Source organism: Gorilla gorilla, chromosome 6, assembly GCF_029281585.2.
Source record: "Gorilla gorilla gorilla isolate KB3781 chromosome 6, NHGRI_mGorGor1-v2.1_pri, whole genome shotgun sequence".
Lineage (NCBI taxonomy): Eukaryota > Metazoa > Chordata > Mammalia > Primates > Hominidae > Gorilla > Gorilla gorilla.
Window position 1 is genome coordinate 41,457,672 of NC_073230.2, and position 18,373 is coordinate 41,476,044.

Below are 18,373 nucleotides of genomic sequence, written 5' to 3' on the forward strand. Positions count from 1 at the left end.
TGATATTATTTTAATTTCAGCGTTGGGGGACCAGGCTAGAGATGGGAGTGAAATTCATGCAATTCAGCAATCTCCACCCCTGCCTCATCAGAAGGCATGGCCCACATGGAGGAGAGGCAAAAGGAAGGGAGCTAGTTCTTGCTGCTCCCAGCTTGTTGTCCTTGTTTAATCCCAAAGCTCCTGCTTTACTGTTTTCCTTGTTTACTCAGCTCCTTGACCCAAACCAACCCAGTCTCAGCCTCACTTGTGGCCCTGTCAGGTCCCTACTAAAGAGACCTACATGGGGTAAACAAGCTTTTTCTTTGGATCTTTATTTCTGCCATTGCCACCTACTGAGGATTCTATAAGGGATCTATTTGTTTCAAATGTATCGCTTTTTTAAGGCCTCCCAGAGCAGGACTAAGGGGCAAAGTTTGCTAGGCTGAAAAAGACAGGAGAAAGACCTGGCTGAAATATTCCTCAGGATAGCCTACAAATACCCCTTTTAAAGGCATGGAAACCACATATCCCACATAATATTCCTGGGGAATTTGTAGCCAGCTATGTTTTCAGAGGATGTGGGAGGTAGAGTTTTTATACTATGGTTATTTATAAATATTCCAGAAATGCCAGACATTGGTAGGGTGACCTGGTTTATAGAATTGGAAAAGGGTCATGTTGAAACCTAGAATTCTTTTCTTTTTTCTATAGTTAAATGAATAAAAGTTCCAAAAATTCAATTCAGTTCTGAGCAGGAATCTTGATGTAGCTTGTATTAACAAGAGTGGTTTTTGGAATTCATAAAAATGTAATCTTAAATGGAATTTGAAGACCATATTATTTGATATCATATATATAGGTGGGAAGACAAAGGTTTTGGGGCATACGATCGATTACTCAATATATAGACTTGTTTAACTAATAATTGTCAGCAAGAAATTTGCCTCAAGGAGGAAGAAACATACAGCTATAGATCCTTAGGAAAGGCCTATAGTAGTAAAATTGAAGTTGATCAGCATTTTCCGAATTGTGTTTCCCTTTATATCACACCAGAATATGTTCAAGTGCCATGGCAAAAGGGTTCTATGGTCAAATAAGTTTGAGAAACACCATATCCTGTATTTCCCCAATGGAATATCCATATTTGTTAAAAGATTTTAAAAAGCCGTCAATGAGGGAACCTATTTAACTTTGTTTAACCCAACATTACTCATTTCTTTGTAGAAGTCTTGTGTCATGGAACCACCGTTAACATCTTATGAAACAGGGTTCTCTGAAGTACTAGTTTAGAAGATGCTGCAGGAGATTATTGATAGAAGTTACATTGATTTTTTTTTTTTTGAGATGGGGTCTTCTCTGTTGCCCCAGCTGGAGTGCAGTGGTGCAATCATAGCTCACTATATAACCTGGACTCCTGAGCTCAAGTGATCCTCCCACCTGAGGCTACAGGCACTGCCACCATGCTTGTCTAATTTTTTATTTGTTGTAGAGACAGGGTCTCACTATGTTGCCCAGCTGGTATCAAACTCCTGGTCTCAAATGATCCTTCTACCTTGGCCTCCCAAAGTGCTGGGATTACAGGCCTGAGACACTGTGCCTCCCTATACATTGATTTTTTTGATGGAAAGAGTTGGCTAATCTGAGCTACTTGTGTCTCTGAGGAAGACTGAGGTGAATGTTGGCAGGTGTCAATAAGGAATTCTCATTGTCTTTCACGTTAGGTCAAGTCCTTCATGTGGACAAAAGGACAGCCAGGCTGGGAATACGACAATTAGCTGGAAGAATTCTGTGTGCAAAAGTCACAGTTATCTATTTCATCCTTCCTTCTAGACCTCAGATGGACTGTGGTTACTGCATCCATCAGTGATGTTTTTTTTCTTTCAGAAAAGACATTTTAAAAATGGTAATAGTGGCCTACTATAACTGCGGGATTGCCTCACACGTTAATAGGGAACACCAATCTGTTTGTGTCATTGGTAAAGGATGTGTGTCGGCATGTGCTGTTTTTCACAGTGAGATGAAATGATTATCCCCCAGCCTCCAAACAAACCCCTCCTTAGGAAAACAAAGACTTGCAAGTTTATTTTATAAAATCTGTGTTGAACTTATATAAATATATTGTGACAGCAGCTGTCATACTGCATATATCAAGAAAGTGCTTTGAAACTTTATGCAAATACATGGGTGATGTATACACTACTGTACACCCCAAAGACTACCCGTATGTTCTTGGTGCCAAGGAAAACACAAATGTTCTCCTAACTTTTCAGAGGAAAAGTCACCACAGCTCTGTACCTTTCATAGCCCCGTTCTCTTGGCCAATGAAATATACTTTGACTGGCTAAACCCAAAGACAGTGAGGTGGGGAAGAGGGTGCCAGAGGTTCATTTTTAATTGATAACACTTATAGAGCAAGCACTGTGCCGGGCACTTTAAGCACATTGTTGCATATAATTTTCACAACAGCTTTGTGAGGAAAATAGCATTGTTTAGAGATAAAATAACCAAGACTCCAATTAAATAAACTCCCCAAGGTCACTCATTTATTATTTTATGGAGCTGCATGGCATTTAAAATTAATTTGACCATATATATATATGCACATATACACACATATATAAATATATCTTATATATAAATATATATATGTGTGTGTGTATATATATATATATATATATATATATATATATATATATATAAAATAGCTAACATTTATTGAGCATTTGCTATGTGCCAGGTACTGAATTAAAAGCTTTACCTCAGTTGTCCTATTCTTTGCATGAACTCTATGAGACTGAATACTATTGTTCTTCCCAATTTACAAATGAAAAAATTGAAGCTTAGGAGAAGTTAATTAACTTTGGTGCAAAGCAGCAAGGAATAGAACTGGGAATCTGAAGGAGCTCTTAACCCCATGAGTTTGCTCCCTTAACCATATGTGTTTCCAGCTTTCCTCCTTGATTTAGAATCTGGAACTGTTTCCTGGTTTGTATTGAGTTTAAGGCATAGATCTTCTCGTGTCATCAGGAACTAGGGTTTCCATAACATTTTAAAGTCATTATTTTTCCTCAGAGTTTTGATTCATCACCCGTTATCTGGAGTATGGTATAAGCTCCACATGCATGGATATTGTTATTTCTACAAATTGAATGATAGAGAAGATTTGGAGTCTTCAAGAGTATTTTGATGCAGACACCTCACATATTAAGTATTGGATGAAAGAAATGTCCTCTTTACACAGATTCGTAGCTTTTTGCTCATACTATTGGGCTACATGGGTAACTGTGTACCCTTTGGAGTTCGGAATGTTTGAGAAGAGAATCCTTTAATATTTTTACCATGAACAATTTTGTTTCAAACACTGCTCCTTTCATTCCCAAGTTTTAAGAATGCTTCTGCTTTTTAAAGTAAAATTCATCAGACCCTCCAAGAGATATTAATGTTGAACACTTTGCTCTAGTGGTTTCCCGTTTCCCTACCATGGCATGTTTTATTAGTGTTGGAGTGAGAACAACCATTTTCCAGCAGGACTGATTCTAGAGAGTGGGCCACTTTTCGTTTCACAGTTAGAGGCTGAGAGGATTTGGGAAAGAGGGAACAAGAATTAATCCTCAAGGCTGCAACAGGCCAAACCAGGTCGAAGGCTCAGTAGATCATACTCTTTGTCCTAGACCACTGGAAACACTTTCCTAAAACAAAAACACTAAATGGTCATTGTATATGGAAGTCCGCACAATGCATTTTAGGCAAAGTATATAATATAAATGGGAGCTGTTTTCTACCTCAAGAATTTTTGGAAGGAGGATGGAGACCTTTTGTCTTAGAGTTTCATTCACAGAGTCCATAAACACTTATCAGGTAGCTACTTATAACAAAAAACATTTAATGTACCATCTAAATATTAAGAGAAATACCTCACTGAAAGGACAATATCCATAATTCACAGACTTGGGAATGTGCAGGACATTCTTCACATCAAAAACATGTTCAGCCACTCGGAGCTAGCAATGTTCTGATCGTGAGTTGATTATGCACATTGAGTTATTTGTTTATATCAGTTCTCTGAACTTGGCAACCGCATGTAGTACCAATGGATGAGGCTCTTTATAAACAATATAGACCACCTTAAGAAGTGATTTTCTGGATTTCCTGGTTAAAAAAAAGCTAAGTGTTCAGCCTTCAGTATGTAAGCTTTCACTTAATCTGCCTGTTTTTAAGACACTACCATCAACTTTAAGTTAGGCTGGTAGAATAAAATGATGATCTTTCTGAACTTCTATGTCCCTTAATTCTGGACATTTGCCCCAAGAATATTCCCCTTCAATACTGGTCTTTGAAGAGAGCCCTGGGCATTTTCTGAGGGACTTGCCCTTGGCCATTGACCACAGAAGCCTTGACATCTCTTTTAAGTAGATTGGGCATTACTGGATTTCTAATCAAAGGTGGCCTTCCACTTGTCTTCCGTTATCTTCACAGGATTGTCTTTGGTTTTTAGTGCAATATTTAGGGTACTTCTGGTAAGCCCTTAAACTTCTATCCTTCTAGTTATGGTCTTAAAAAGAAAAAGTCCTGAACTGCTGTCCTTTTCTGTATTATTATCTGAAATAAGGTACTAACTAAGAATGTTCAGGTAGAATTTTCTTCTATTTAACTGGTTTAGACTTGTGTTTCTCCATCCTTCTTGAGAAAGACCTTTGGAGTTAAGCATGTTGTCACAGTTACGGAGCTGTTGTCCACTCAGACCTCACCCGTGATCATAAGCTTTCCATCCAGCCATGGCCTCACTGAGGTGCTACTCCCTTCTGGCGTCTCAGCATGTTCTGGCCAAGATTAGAAGACAATGCTTCTGAACCTGGCCTAATATTATTCCAGGAGAACTTCAATTTAATATAACTTATTGGCCAAACACTTCTTCTTTCTGATTGGCCAATACATGAATCAATTTGTCAGAGAATATGCCTTGTGGATTTGTGCTATACTGCCAAATGCTGAGCATTGCTGACATAGATCATCTTTCAGTAGGAAGATGGAGAGCCTTCCTAGAAAGTCGGAGTTCATGATAGAGGAAATACCACTTTCCTGAGCCGGAAAAGATTCTCTCTTCTGCCATGTCTGTCTGATGTTGTGCCCTCTGTTTGACGTTGCCACCATTTTTCCAAGCACTTTGGTTCTCAGCCTGGCACAGCCACTACTTCCACCATCTTTGCACATTTCATCTAGTGTCCTGGAGGCCTCAGATGACAAAGCAGTATGGAAGTCTCCACTGAAGTGGCAAGGGCCAATATCACTTTCCTTTTTCTGTGTTCTACTCAATTATAGGGCACCTAAATCAGTAGGGCCTATACTTGAATCTCACAAACATTTTAGTTAAACAATTCTTTTGTGCTTTTACTTTCAGTATTCTTTCTCCTCTAGGACAATACAGGCATCTGTGGTACTGAACTTGGGATGATGTGAGTGACAGATGCCAAGTTATGTTGGTGATAGCATGTTCCTTCTGTCAGGCTCAGTCAGTAGGTGATTCTCTTGTTGTTCATCTCTTCCTCCCTCAGGGTGGATTTTCTCTCAGGAGAAGCCGATGAGTGAACCTCTCCCTTTCACTGGACCTGCCCAGACATGTCAGAACACTAGCTTTGGCTCATGCTGGGACCCCCCACCACAGCTGGTGCCAACAGACTGTACACTTATTTTTCTTTGATCATATATGGCCTAGATTAGGATCGTCCCAAGAGCTTGCCAAGATTGGGTTGCAGCCTGTCTCAAAACACAAACTTAAAATTGTTTGACAAGACCAATACCCAGGAGCATCATGAGTTTGAATGAATAGTGCCGGAAACCTCTAGTCTCTCTGCGCAGTGTTCCTTGATGGAGGCCACGGAGTGTTTACTATAGAACTTCATGACATTGTACTTACAACATTTTAGATTTTGTTAAAATTTTAGGAAATTGCCACCTGATACAAATTAGAGAACTGTACATAACAATGGATACCAAATAGATAATTTGGATTTTTTTCATTTAAAGACCATAGTGTCTGACATACAGAAACTCAAATGTATATTGAAAGGGTGAACAAAAAGGATGCCGTGACTTCAATTGCTATTTAGAAATGAAAATGAAGTTTAAATGTGATCTTATTTTTCCGTAGTGTTCTCAGGCATACTAAGGAAAACCTCAAAGACTTCTAAGTATAATTTTGTCAATACAGTGAGAGAGATTCAGGTATATCTTAATTAAGAGTCATTCATGTCAAGATAACAGATATTTTTTGTACCTCAAGAAACCTCAATGGAGCACAAACATTTTTGAGTTATTTTCAGCTTTAACTGACAACCCAACAAGAAGGTGTTTAACTGAAAACCAAACACTTCTGATGTTACTCTGGCCTCACTGTGTGGCTAGGCACTGTGGAAGACAGAAGAAATATTAATGAATGTGGCTTCTGCCCTCTGTGAACTTTCAACCTAGTTTGGGACAAATGATAAACCCATATGAAGCATTGTGGGAACAAAATAAAACAATATAAACTATTTTAGGTAGCCAGAACTTAAAGGTCAACAGAAAGTTTTAGGAAAACAGTTCATTGGTGATGTCTTGGGTTTCTGTCTCTGCAGTTCAGTATTTGTAGAAGTCTTGAGCAGTCAAAGGCCTCCATTCGGCTTTCTTCTTAGTGCCTATCCAATGTTGTTGTGATGTAGACAGCCTGGGGAACATGAAAAAATGCCCTTTCTCCTGCATAATGGTGTTATTTCCTTCCTTTTAGGAATGGCTCATAACTCATAGGAGGTGTGAGTTCTAAATGATTGTTCTTTTCATCTCCCTGGAAGCGGGCCAGGCTGTAGATAAAGCGTTTGATGTGTCAGCAGTAGGCTTGTAACAGCTTTGACTACTTCCGTGATGATGAAAGTTTGAACTTTGATAAAAATGGCAAGAAAAGGAAAAGGGCTCATTTTCTTCCTTTCACTTTTTTTTGTTTGTTTGTTTCTGGGCAGCAGTTGAGAAACATCCTACCAGGGTGGTCTGCGACGTCTCCAGGAATCTGAAATATTAGGAGGTGTTCGCCTGTGGATTTACTTGTTTATTTATTGATCGTTTCAGAGAGGGAACACCCAGGCTCAGAGGCATGGCAGGAGCTGGCTGTCAGAGCCCTTATCAGCAGGCCCCGCCTCTCCTCCAGTTTCAGCTCAGTTAGCCCTGGAAGGGGAAAGACCTTGCTGGGGGCAGATCACTGAGTCCAGCTATCATTCAGCACCTGCTTCCACACACCACACAATCTAGGGGTGCAAATCTACTCAGACTCCCAGAGCTTTGCCTCTCCTCTCGGTTCCCAGGGCATTTGTTCAGAGATCTCATCTGAGCTTGGGCCTATAGGGTAGGCTTATCTTCCTCATTCTAAAATAGACAAAGAGGAAAGTAAAATATCTTTGGACACCCAGAACCAGTTGGAATTTGCCTCAAACAATATCGCAGTCTTTCATCAGTGATTTGTGTGTCTGCCTGAGTGGAAAGCCTGAGTTGGTGGGAGGAAAAGAATTTCTAAATTTTCTTAAACATAAAAGAAAACAAACACATGAACAAACAAACAAGGAAAACTGCCATTCAGCTAAGTGGCAGGAAGAGCTAAGATCAAGGACTCCAAGGGGAAGATGAGGCCAATTTTACCTTTAAAAATGAGACTTAAGCAAACACAATAACCAAATCCCCTTTTCAAATGGAGTTTAGTGGCTGGGCAGTGGGGCTCACACCTGTAATTGTTGTGCTTTGGGAGGCTGAGGCAGGAAGATTGCTTGAGGCTGAGAGTTTGAGGTCACAGTGAACTATTATTGCGCCACTGCACTCTAGCCTGGGTGAGAGAGACACGCTGTCTCTTAAAAACAAACAAACAAAAAAGGGATTAGTGGAACTATGGTAAAGACATTTCCATCATGTATTTATTTAATAATCTAATATTTGCTTTATGAAATTATGATCTTTGGCTCTGCCCCTGTATGTGGTTGAAGTTTAACACTGTCTCTATAGCCAGGCTGGACCTGCTCACTTGTGCCGCTGTAGAAAGAAGGCATCTAGCTGTGCTATCCACAGGCTGAGGCCTCACAGTGCCTGCTCTGTAACCCCTCCACCGAGACCAGTTGAGGCATTTTTCTATAAGAATCTTGAAATATAGCAAACGTGGTTAAACTCTTTGGGAGTCATCTAGCTGACCATGAGAGGACATTGATGTCCCTACAGGGCTCTGTAGCCTGGGCCAGAGGGTGCCTGGCCAAGTCCCACAGCTTAGTGGGAACTTCAACTTAAGGGGTTGGTGCTGGCCAGCAAGACTGGCATAGTGCCCCTGAAAAGACCTGTTGGCAACAAGGACAGTTTTCTTACTTCATTAACACCGAAAGTTGCTCCTGAAGCTGTCCATCAGCGCTTATAATTTGCCTGTGACAAAAGGAGAGGGCAAATAAGACGAAAACATTGGATCGTCTGGTTTGAATTTCACCTTCTAACTAGACATGGGTGCAGGAAGAAGAAAAAATAAGTGGATGTGAACTTATTCAGATCACAAGCCATATGACCAGGATTTAAATCGAGCTTCTTGGCTATCTTTTCCTTAGGAAAACATTAGAAACACTAGCTTTTTTGGTGAGGTGTGTTGTAGTCACATTAGGCCTGAAATATGACATTTGGGACTACACAGAGAAATTAAATGTCATTTATTTAATAATAATTAGGGTAGGCAGAATAATGCATCCCCTGGCCCCAAGATGTCCATGTCCTAATCTCCAAAACCTGTGAAGGTGACCTTACATGGCACAAGAGACTTTGCAGATGGGATTAAGTTAAGGACCTTGCGATGGAGAGGTGACCCTGGATTCTTTGGGTGGGCTGCCCACTTACAATAGTCCTTATAAAAGGGAAGCAGGAGGGTCAGAGTCGGAGGAGATGTGATGATGAGCAGAGAGCACAGTCAGAGGGAGGTCTGAAGGTGCTGCACTGATAGCTTTGAAGATGGAGGAGGGGGCCATCAGCCATGGAAGGCAGGCTGCCTCTGGAAGCTGGAGAAGGCAAGGAAACAGATTCTTCTCTAGAGCATCCAGAAGGAATGCAGCTTGCTGATACCTGGATTTTAGCCCCATGAAACTGATTCCAGACTTCTGACTGTAAGAAAATAAGTGTGTGTTGTTTTAAGCCACTCCATTTGTAACTTATCATAGCAGCAATAGAAAACTTAATAAAATAATATAAACAATAATAACAATAATGCAGTTATGCTTAGAAACATTAATTGGCATGCAAAATAAAAGGAATTTGTTTCAGGCTTGGTTCTCAAGACAGAGCATTAGTTCATAGTTCTCTTAATAGGTCGTGAAGTACAAAAGGGTTTTTGTTTTTGTCAGCCCCATAGACCCTTTCTCAGGGGTCTTTGTTTGCTATTTTTATGGGATAAAATCAGTGTCTTCATCAAGCTTTGCTGACATGTTCTTGAATATCTATGTATAGAATCAGAGTTGAGTTTTATTTCATCACTTGGATACCAAAACTCATATGTAGCCATATGTCCAGGTTTTGGGGGTCAGAAATCTTCCAAGATCCTCACAAATTTTTATGATAAAGCCTGCATTGGTTTCAGCACAGACTCCTTGGAGAAGCACAGTTCTACCCTGTCAGCTCTGATCACAGCTCTGTCTCCACCCACACTGTTTCTCGCTGACCTCTTCCTTCACAAGCCTGAAGAAAAGTGGCTTCCAGCCACCAGGGAAGTGAATTGAGGCCTGTTCTTCTCTCACTGAGAACTGTTCCACTTGAAAAATGGGCTTCATCCTTCAGAACACTTGTCTTGAGCACATGTTAGAAGCTATGATGTGTGCTAGCTGCTGGGGGAATGAATAAGATAAATAAGCTTTAAGTCTTACTTACTGGAAGCTCATGCCAGTGAAGCATTTGGCAAAGCACAGTGCCTTGGACAGAGGCATTTAATTCATCCAGGAAAGTTTCTAAAAATGCGCATTCCTGGACTGTGGTTTGAGGAATCATTGGCCTAGTACTCTAGTTCTCAACTGGAGGTGATTTTGTTTCCCAGGGGACATTTGTCAATGTCTGGAGACATGCTTCATTGTCACAATCAGAGGATGAAGGGTGCCACTGCCATCTAGCAGGTAGAGGCCAGGGATGCTGCTGTATATCCTACAGTGCATAGAACAGCCTCCAAAGCAAATAATCACCTGACCCCAAATGTCAGGAGTGTGAAGGTTGAGGAACTCTAATCTAGTGAGTAAGACACACACACACACACACACACACACACACACACACACACACAATTATACCACTATGGTGTATACATGCCCAGATGTATCCTACTATAGTGTGTGTATATGTGTGTGTATATGTATATGTATATATGTGTGTATATCTATATAAACACCTCTGTTAATGTTTTTAAAGTATTATATGCTCTGGGGCAGTAAGTACACTGCCCTCTAGCTCTGTCTGAGAAATCTAGGGTGGGCTGAAAGCTGAGTTCCCACACTTGGCAGCTCATCAGGAACACATCTTGTATCAGTCAAGGTCTCATCAGGAGGCATAAACCATACCAGTTATTTGAAAATAGAGGATTAAATATAAAGAACTATTAACTAGGTAACTGAATGGCAAAAAGAGAATTCTGAGTTATTGTGGCAATGCCACCTACTAGATGAAACCACCACCTCTAGGGTCGGGGAACAATGGGATGAGAGTAGAATTATTAAAACTTAGAGGAGGGGCTATGTGGAGCTGAAATTCAGACTTATGAGGAGGGGGTGCCAGCTGGCTGGAGTAGAATGTTGAGATGAAGCTGGTTTTACTTGCATGAAATGTTGGAAAATCTCTAAACTGGGTTCAGTTGCTGATGTGGGAAGGAAGTGCTGCTGCCTGGTGAAGAAGCATTAATGGGGACGGGAGGCCAAGGGAAACAAACAGAAGGAACCAGTCCCTTGTCTGGTGCCCCTATAGGCAGAGCCTATCTTGGACTAAGCTAGCAAAGCAGAAATGTGGCATGCAGAGCCTCAGCTTCAGCACCAGAAAGCAAAGTGCGAATTAGGTTGTGTGGGTTTGGAGTCCAGAGACAATAGCTTAGTGACGACTGAGACATAGTTGCAGCTTTAATAAAATACAGTTGCCTGGGTTCTGCATCAGAATCTTGGACATGAAGCTGTCAATAATTTTTTTTTTTTTTTTGCAAGAGTCCTATGGGTGATTCTGACCCATTGCCTAGATTGAGCACCCTGAATAGAATGAGGAGCCACTAAAAGTTTTAAAGCATGGAAATGGCCCATTATTATTTGTAGATTCAAAAGCATATTCTTTCAACTGAGTGGAAGAGGCGAGTAAAGGGCCTGTGTTGGTGGATTATAAATTAGCTATGGGGATGGTGAACACTTTATCTTCTTCCTAAGAGCAGAAAGAGAGAAGTCCCAAACTTTCAGATTTCCATATTAGGGGCATCTTGTTTAAAATGTAAAAGGAAGGAAGGGAGGTCAGAGGAGAAGACGACATGAAAGGAAAAAGCCCTGGAGGCAAAAGGTGGATGCATAATTTGGATTTTATCTAAGTAAATAACAAAAATGTGGACAATATATTTTATCTAAGCCATTTTGATAAAAAGCAGACATAAAGCTACAACCAACATCTACCAGGGAAGACACAAGAGACGTCTAGAAGGAGAGAAAGTTCTGGCCATTGCTTTGATTATACTTCACACTCCAGCTGAGAAATTGTGCTGTGGTCTTTGGAAGGAAAGGCCCTATTAGATGGAAATAACTCAGCTTGGATGTTAGAACTAAATTTACATTTCAACCCTGCCACTTACTTGTTGGGTAGCAGATTTTCTGAGCAATTTCTTTAAGGCTTAGAGGCTCATTCTCTGCTGTAGGGGTGACAAAAGCATGCCCACAGGGTCTTCTGGAGACTTACGTAAAATGATAAAAGTACCTAAGCACAGTACCTGGCACAACCCAGGCTTGTCACTCACTACCTATTGGAGGTGTCCTCTCTCCCCTTGTCTACTCTGCTACTGTCCCCTCAGTCTGCCACCTCATCTGCTGTCACTCTTCTGCTTTGATTTGTAGATTAGACTATTCTTTGCAGACCAAAAACAGGGAAAACCAAATCTGAAAATCTTTACTCCAGGAAGTTAAGTGTCATGCTCTATAAACTTAGCAAGATACAGTTCTAGGCCAAAGTAAGGCATGGCTAAGGACATTCATGTTTTTTGGTGAAGCTTTGAAGCTTTTTGACCCAATTTGTAATTCAGACTGGTTGCTTTGCTCACATATCAGCTTTTCATTACAGGCTGAAGTGATGTAAGATTATGGACCACACTTAAATCCTTTGCACTAAAGATGTATTTCTCCCCTACACTGCCCCTCCAACTTCTCTCTTTTTTTTCCCACTTCCATCTCAGAAGTAACTCTAGAGAAAAAATAGAGAACTCTGTTTTTTTCCCCAAAGAATTTGGCGTAGGAAAAATTGCTCTAGAATGTGGAGGAGTGTAGCTGAGTCATTGTAACGGGTTAGCACTGCACTACTCTGCTCCCAGCCTCTTGTTAGGGAGCCAAGCTCTGCTCCTGTTTGGGAGATGAGTGCCACATCACACGCTACAAGGTGGTTTTCAGCCCCCAAGTCTCACTGGGCACTCAGCTGTTGGAGAAGCATCGTGTATGCACATGGCTGTTGTTTTATCGTCTTGAACCCATCACTATATTCAGGAAGATAGGTTTTTATTATGCCACAAACCTGCTGCTCTAGGTAAACTTTTACATAAAGCAATTGTGTTCTTAATGGAATCATCTAAAACAAAAATAAAGGAGCGGAAATAGAAAATAGACTTGGCATAGGTTTCAGATCTTTCTTTTTAAAAAATAGCTAATTTTTGAGAGAAGCACTTGGATATGCAATTTGAACAAATGACCATCTCTCTAAAGAACAAACTTACCTTTCTAAGGAAAGGCAGATGATGAAAATTATGACACACAAGTACAATGAAAGTTCCTAGCATTTCTTTTCTTGCTGACCAGATAAGAATACAGTCATTTGTCCTTATGTATTTTAACCACTTAGGAATTTTCAAACATTTAACAAATACATGAGACATAGTTTTCAACTGTGCTTATAGGCATCCTACCAGCTTTACATGCTGAAATTGAATGTTCCTTTTTGATGTATTAACACCAACAAACAGTACCTAAGATATGCAAAACACAAGGCTAGAATGTGTAAAACCCAATAAAACACAACGGTAAGTGGATGAGACAGCCCAGAACTATGCCTGGACTTAGTTGTCATCAGCATCCTGTAGTTAAAGTGGTCTGAAATACTCATTCAGATTCTAGAGCTCATTCTATGTGGTAGCTCTGCCTTTCATTCACTAATTTTTTATTGAGGTTTTGTTTCATTGCTCTTCTGAAGGATAGAAGGCACAGAGGACTGGCCCCTACCCCCAAGACAGTTTAGCTTGGAAGTAAAGTCAATGTCTCCTTACAGGATTGAGCCTTTATGTATGTGCCAAAAATTATGTATTTGTGTGCCCCAAATACAGGGGTATAGATGGGAACAGAGACATAGAAAGATGGAGGAGGTTACTAGGAACTGAAGCCTCCAGAAGACTTCACAGGTGAGAAGAGGCTTGAAATTGACCTTGAATGAAGCAGGATTTTGATAGGGGTTAATGATGGGGGTGGGGTTGTGAGAAATTGGAAAGAGGTATATTTAACGAAGATGGAAACCATAATTTATGTTTGGGGACCATAAAGAAACCTCTCTTTATGCTGGAGTTGGGAGAAAAGAAGATTGGAGAAGAGATTATGGAATGTTTTGACAAAGTAGGCTAATGAGATAATAAAGAGCCGATGCATCTGAATAATGTAACAAAATGTATTTCTTGCTTGTTTCACAGTTCATTGCCGGGATCTGGCAGGTAGACTTCCATGTGGTAACCCAGGGAACCAGACTCTTTTGATTGTTTGTAAAGTTCATGATGCCTTCTGCATTTAGCTGGCCATCTGTCTAGTAGAGAGAAAGAGTGAGAGCATGGAGAATTCATGTAGACCTATAAGTGTTTTGTATTATTTCCATCCATTTCCCATTGGCTAGCATTCAGTCATATGGGCACATCTCACTGCAAGAGAGTCTGGGAAGTGTAGCATAGCACTGTCAAGAGAAAAAGGCAACCGATTTTGGTGAACACATGGTCTCTATTATATTGGCTTTTAGCTCGAGTGGGTTGAACTTTATCCTGGACGAAGTGGTAGGTCATCCTCAACCTTAGCAGGGGTGGGGCATGCTCATGGGTCATATACACTCCTTAAAGGGGATGATTTTTGTCTTATATTCACTGCTGTATCCCCAGGATATGATAGGCCTTAAACAAACGTTTGATAAAATAATGGAATGATGGATAGATGCTGGAAAGAAGGCCTGGTCATATTGAACCTTCCAGGATGGATTAGTGAAAGAGAGTTGAGGCAGAGAAGCCAATCAGAAAGCTACTGCGATCATCTGATAGTACATTTACAGTAGGAATTTGTTCAGTTTTAGAAACAGAAATGTTTACTTCTGTGATTTTACTCTCTTAGCCTATAGCATAGCCACAGATTATAGTTTAATCAGAGTCCCTGCTGAGTTGAAGTCTTAGAAGCAGGTTGTGAGCTGCAACTGTGTTCCTAGGAAGGGCCTGGACTTTCTTTGGAGGCATTAATTGGAATGCAGCCTCTGGACTTGGGCTTTGCCACAATACTGCAAACCAAACAAAATAAAACTTGACTAAACCAGCAAACCCAGATTGGAGTTCAAGTTACTTTAACGGACTCTTGGGAAGCACAAACTGCAGTTGTATTATGTATGCAAAATTTGCTCTTTGACCTTATTGTAAGGAAAATTACTTCAGTACACATAATCTTTTGCCAGCTTTCCAAAGCACTGGATGAGTTACTCTTTTGCAATTGTGCAATATTTTTTAAATTTCAATTTTAAAATATGCTTGAAAAATAGATGCTGATCCAACAAGAACAGAGAATATGAATGAAAAGAATGTGTTCTCTGTGCACCTACAAGAGGCCAGTACATAGGCAACCTTGTGTGGCCCGAGGCTTCAGGATTTTAGAAAGTTGCTTGCAGTTGAATTTCTTTGCAATTAAAAGCTAAGGGCAGCATCTTGGGTCCTCCCTCTTGTGCTTCATGTCTAAGCTGGGGCTGACCCCAGGGCCTGGCCACAATTCAGGTTACATGCCCCTGAAGTCTGATGAAAGGCCTCTAACTTTAATATTATGCAGAGTTGAGTGAGGAATCTCAGAGCAGCCTGGGATTCTCGGGAGATTTTTAGTGATTCTTGTTGATTTGGAAATAATGTAAAAACAACAGAAGAGCTTTTTCTGGTATTTTTGCATGTTCTCTATTGGTTTGGGGGAAGAATCCAACATTAAAGAGGTGAAAAAAAAAAGCAAATATTTTAAAAGACATATAACATGCCCTCCCCTTTTCATCCATCCCCACCAAAAAATAAACTGTTATAATAAAAATGGCGAGAACAGGAAGGGAAAACAGAAACAACAGACGGCCGCAGTGTGCTGGGATGGGAACGGACAGGCCCCTGGTGGCTGAGGCTAACTCTGCTATGGCCAGAAAGGAGTGGGGAAGGTGTGAGGAAATGCATCAGATGGAATCTTTCCCTTGTGGGGTCCACAGCTCTTTGAGCTGTGAGTTTCTCATTTCCTGAGGCCTCTTGAGATATAAATTATGCACTCAAGACAAGGAACCTGCGGGTACTAGTTTGGTTTCTAGCTCAAATCCCAGAGAAGCTAATTCATTGAAATTCCACTTGCTGAGTGATCTATTTACCAAATTCACTGATTTTCTTAAAAAAGAAAAGAAAAGAAAACCTCAATTATTTATAAATTTTCATAGCAATTTCTATTGCATGGGATAGTTTTCACATCAGCTTTGCCCGTTTGTTGGACGTAAATCAACTGGAAAACCTTTTTATTTCTACCCCAGCTTTCTGAATATGAAGTTGCAACTTAACTGGGGCTGGGGAAGCAGGTACCTCTGGTGAGGGATAGGAGGGGAAGTCGTCAGACTATGTCCTTAGGCAGGGAAGAGGGGATGCTGAGGTTAAACCAGAAGGGCAGTGGATGTTGGAGGTATGGAGTGCTGGAGAACAGAAAGGGTCAAGAATGAGAATGAGGGGGCAGGGAAAATATTCAGAGACTCCATAACTTCTCCAAATAGGTTTCTGAGACTCTGCCAGTTCGTCTCATATCACTCTTTATAATCTTATAATTAATTAGTGAAAACAGATTTGGATAGCGTGGTGAATTCAGTGAAATAGTTCTTTTGAATATGGGCTTTCAGTGTATCCATTTTCAGCAGGTTGGCCACTTCATCTACCTGGAACCTCCTTGAGCCATTTTAGCAGCACCTTCCAGCTGTGGCAGATACCGAAGCCTTCCTGGAGGAAGATGTCTACAGAACCTATAGAAAAATGGGTGTCTGGAAGATAGGAGGAAAAGTCTCAAAATGCCAAAGCGTTCCTTTGCTTGCTTGGCAGGATAGAAAGAGAAGGCAGTGACCTGTTAGGATGGTCCACTCATCCTGGTTTGCATGAAACTTTCCTGGTTTTAGTACTCAAAGTTTCCAATCCCAAGCAAACAGAGAGAGTTTTGGTCATCCTATACCTACTGTAAAGGTGGTTTTGAGATGGAAAAAGATAAAGAAAAGTGGTGATGGATGAGAGGAGGTGATGCTGAAATCACCTCCTCAAAGGCAGTCTTTTTGCAGCTGCAATTTGTATGGCCTACAGGGAAGATCAAAGGACGCTTGGGGAAAATCACATGGGCCTGAGCAGTCAGTCTAGGGACCTAATACTATGGAAGGGCCTTAGGTTTGTTCTAGATATCTTGGTTGTACAATCTACATGCACTTACTTTTCTAAATATGCTTTTTTTTCTCTCTTTTCTTAGGGAGGCAGGACACAATGTGTGAGAGAAGTCTGTCCCATTCTCTCCTGTCCCCAGCACCTTAGTCACATACCCCCAGGACAGTGCTGCCCCAAATGTTTGGGTGAGTTACTATTTTCAGGTCAAAGAACAATGTAATTTCTTCTCAAAGTTTCTGCTGGGAGTGTTTATCCACGTTGTTGTTTTGAGATTCTCAAGTTGTCCTATTTCGTGGCTTGTTAGAGACAACTCCCTCTTCTAATTACAGAAGTGGAAGGTGTGTACAGGGTTTGCTTCTTAACGGAGGCCTCCAGGGAGGCTTCTCTCTTGTCCTCACTTGCATCTGTAACTGGGTACACCAGATGACCTGGGATAATTCTCCTTTGTGGTGAGAAAGTATCCAAGAAACTGTCTTTAATAGGGCATATGCCTATTAACAGGAACATATTTTAAAGGTATTTGAAGTAAACCCATAGAGGAATATAGACTAGTGTTACTTTCAGAGTCAAAACCATGCAGGAAGAAACACATGCAAGAAAATGAGAGTTTTGGAAGGAAATAGTGAATAATAGCCAATAGAAAGAGAGTATGTTCTCTTTCTTATTGAACATTTAATAGGTATTAGGCACCATGCTAGCCACTTTATATATATTTTTTCTCATTTTATCTTCTTAAGAAGCTGTGAAATGTAGGTACTAAGTATGTAATTCCTATGTGTAATGAAGGTGCTATTATTAATTTTATTATACTGAAAAGGAAGTAGATTCCTTGATGGCAGCCCAGCGAGTGGGTTGTGGATTTGATATCCGACCACAAATCTGTGTGATTCCTGAGCCCAGCTCTAACCTGCTGCAGCTCACCTTCCCTGGTGTCACAAGAAGGCTGCATGCATGTTGCCAGCTGAAAGGGGACAACTCATGATGGGTATTTTCTAGAGCATAAGGTTCTTTGGCTTTTGCTTATATGCTACCTTCTTCTTCTTCTTCTTTTTTGTTTTTTTATTTTTTTATTTTTTTGAGACGGAGTCTTGCTCTGTTGCCAGGCTGGGTACAGTGGTGTGATCTTGGCTCACTGCAACCTCTACCTCCTGGGTTCAAGTGATTCTTGTGCTTCAGCCTCCCAAGTAGCTGGGACTACAGGCACGTGCCACCACACCCAGCTAATTCTTGTATTTTTAGTAGAGACAGTGTTTCATCATGTTGGCCTGGATGGTCTCGATCTCCTGACCTTGTGATCCACCCACCTCGGCCTCCCAAAGTGCTGGGGTTATAGGCGTGAGCCACCACACCCAGCCTATGATACCTTCTTAATGATTCCTGGGCCCTTGAGCTAGTTGAGGTCAGACTATTAAGTTTCAAATAAGTATGGTGGCTTGAGCCACCATGCAAATACAATAGAAGCTCCAGCAACCTCCTTAGAATCTCCAGGGATCCTTG

General features: G+C 40.9%; 1 protein-coding gene across 3 annotated transcripts in view; it reads left to right on the forward strand.

The window, feature by feature from the left end:
* The window catches only part of BMPER (BMP binding endothelial regulator), a 249,926-nt gene that overhangs the window by 124,340 nt on the left and 107,213 nt on the right, over positions 1 to 18,373 (forward strand). For 2 of the 3 annotated variants that reach the window (XM_055347544.2, XM_055347545.2), the window contains exon 7: positions 16,962 to 17,061. The exons of the other annotated variant lie outside the window; for it this stretch is intronic. In XM_055347544.2, coding sequence (XP_055203519.1) covers positions 16,962 to 17,061 — 100 coding nt within the window. The remainder of the gene's footprint in view (positions 1 to 16,961; positions 17,062 to 18,373) is intronic. 3 annotated transcript variants of the gene reach the window in all.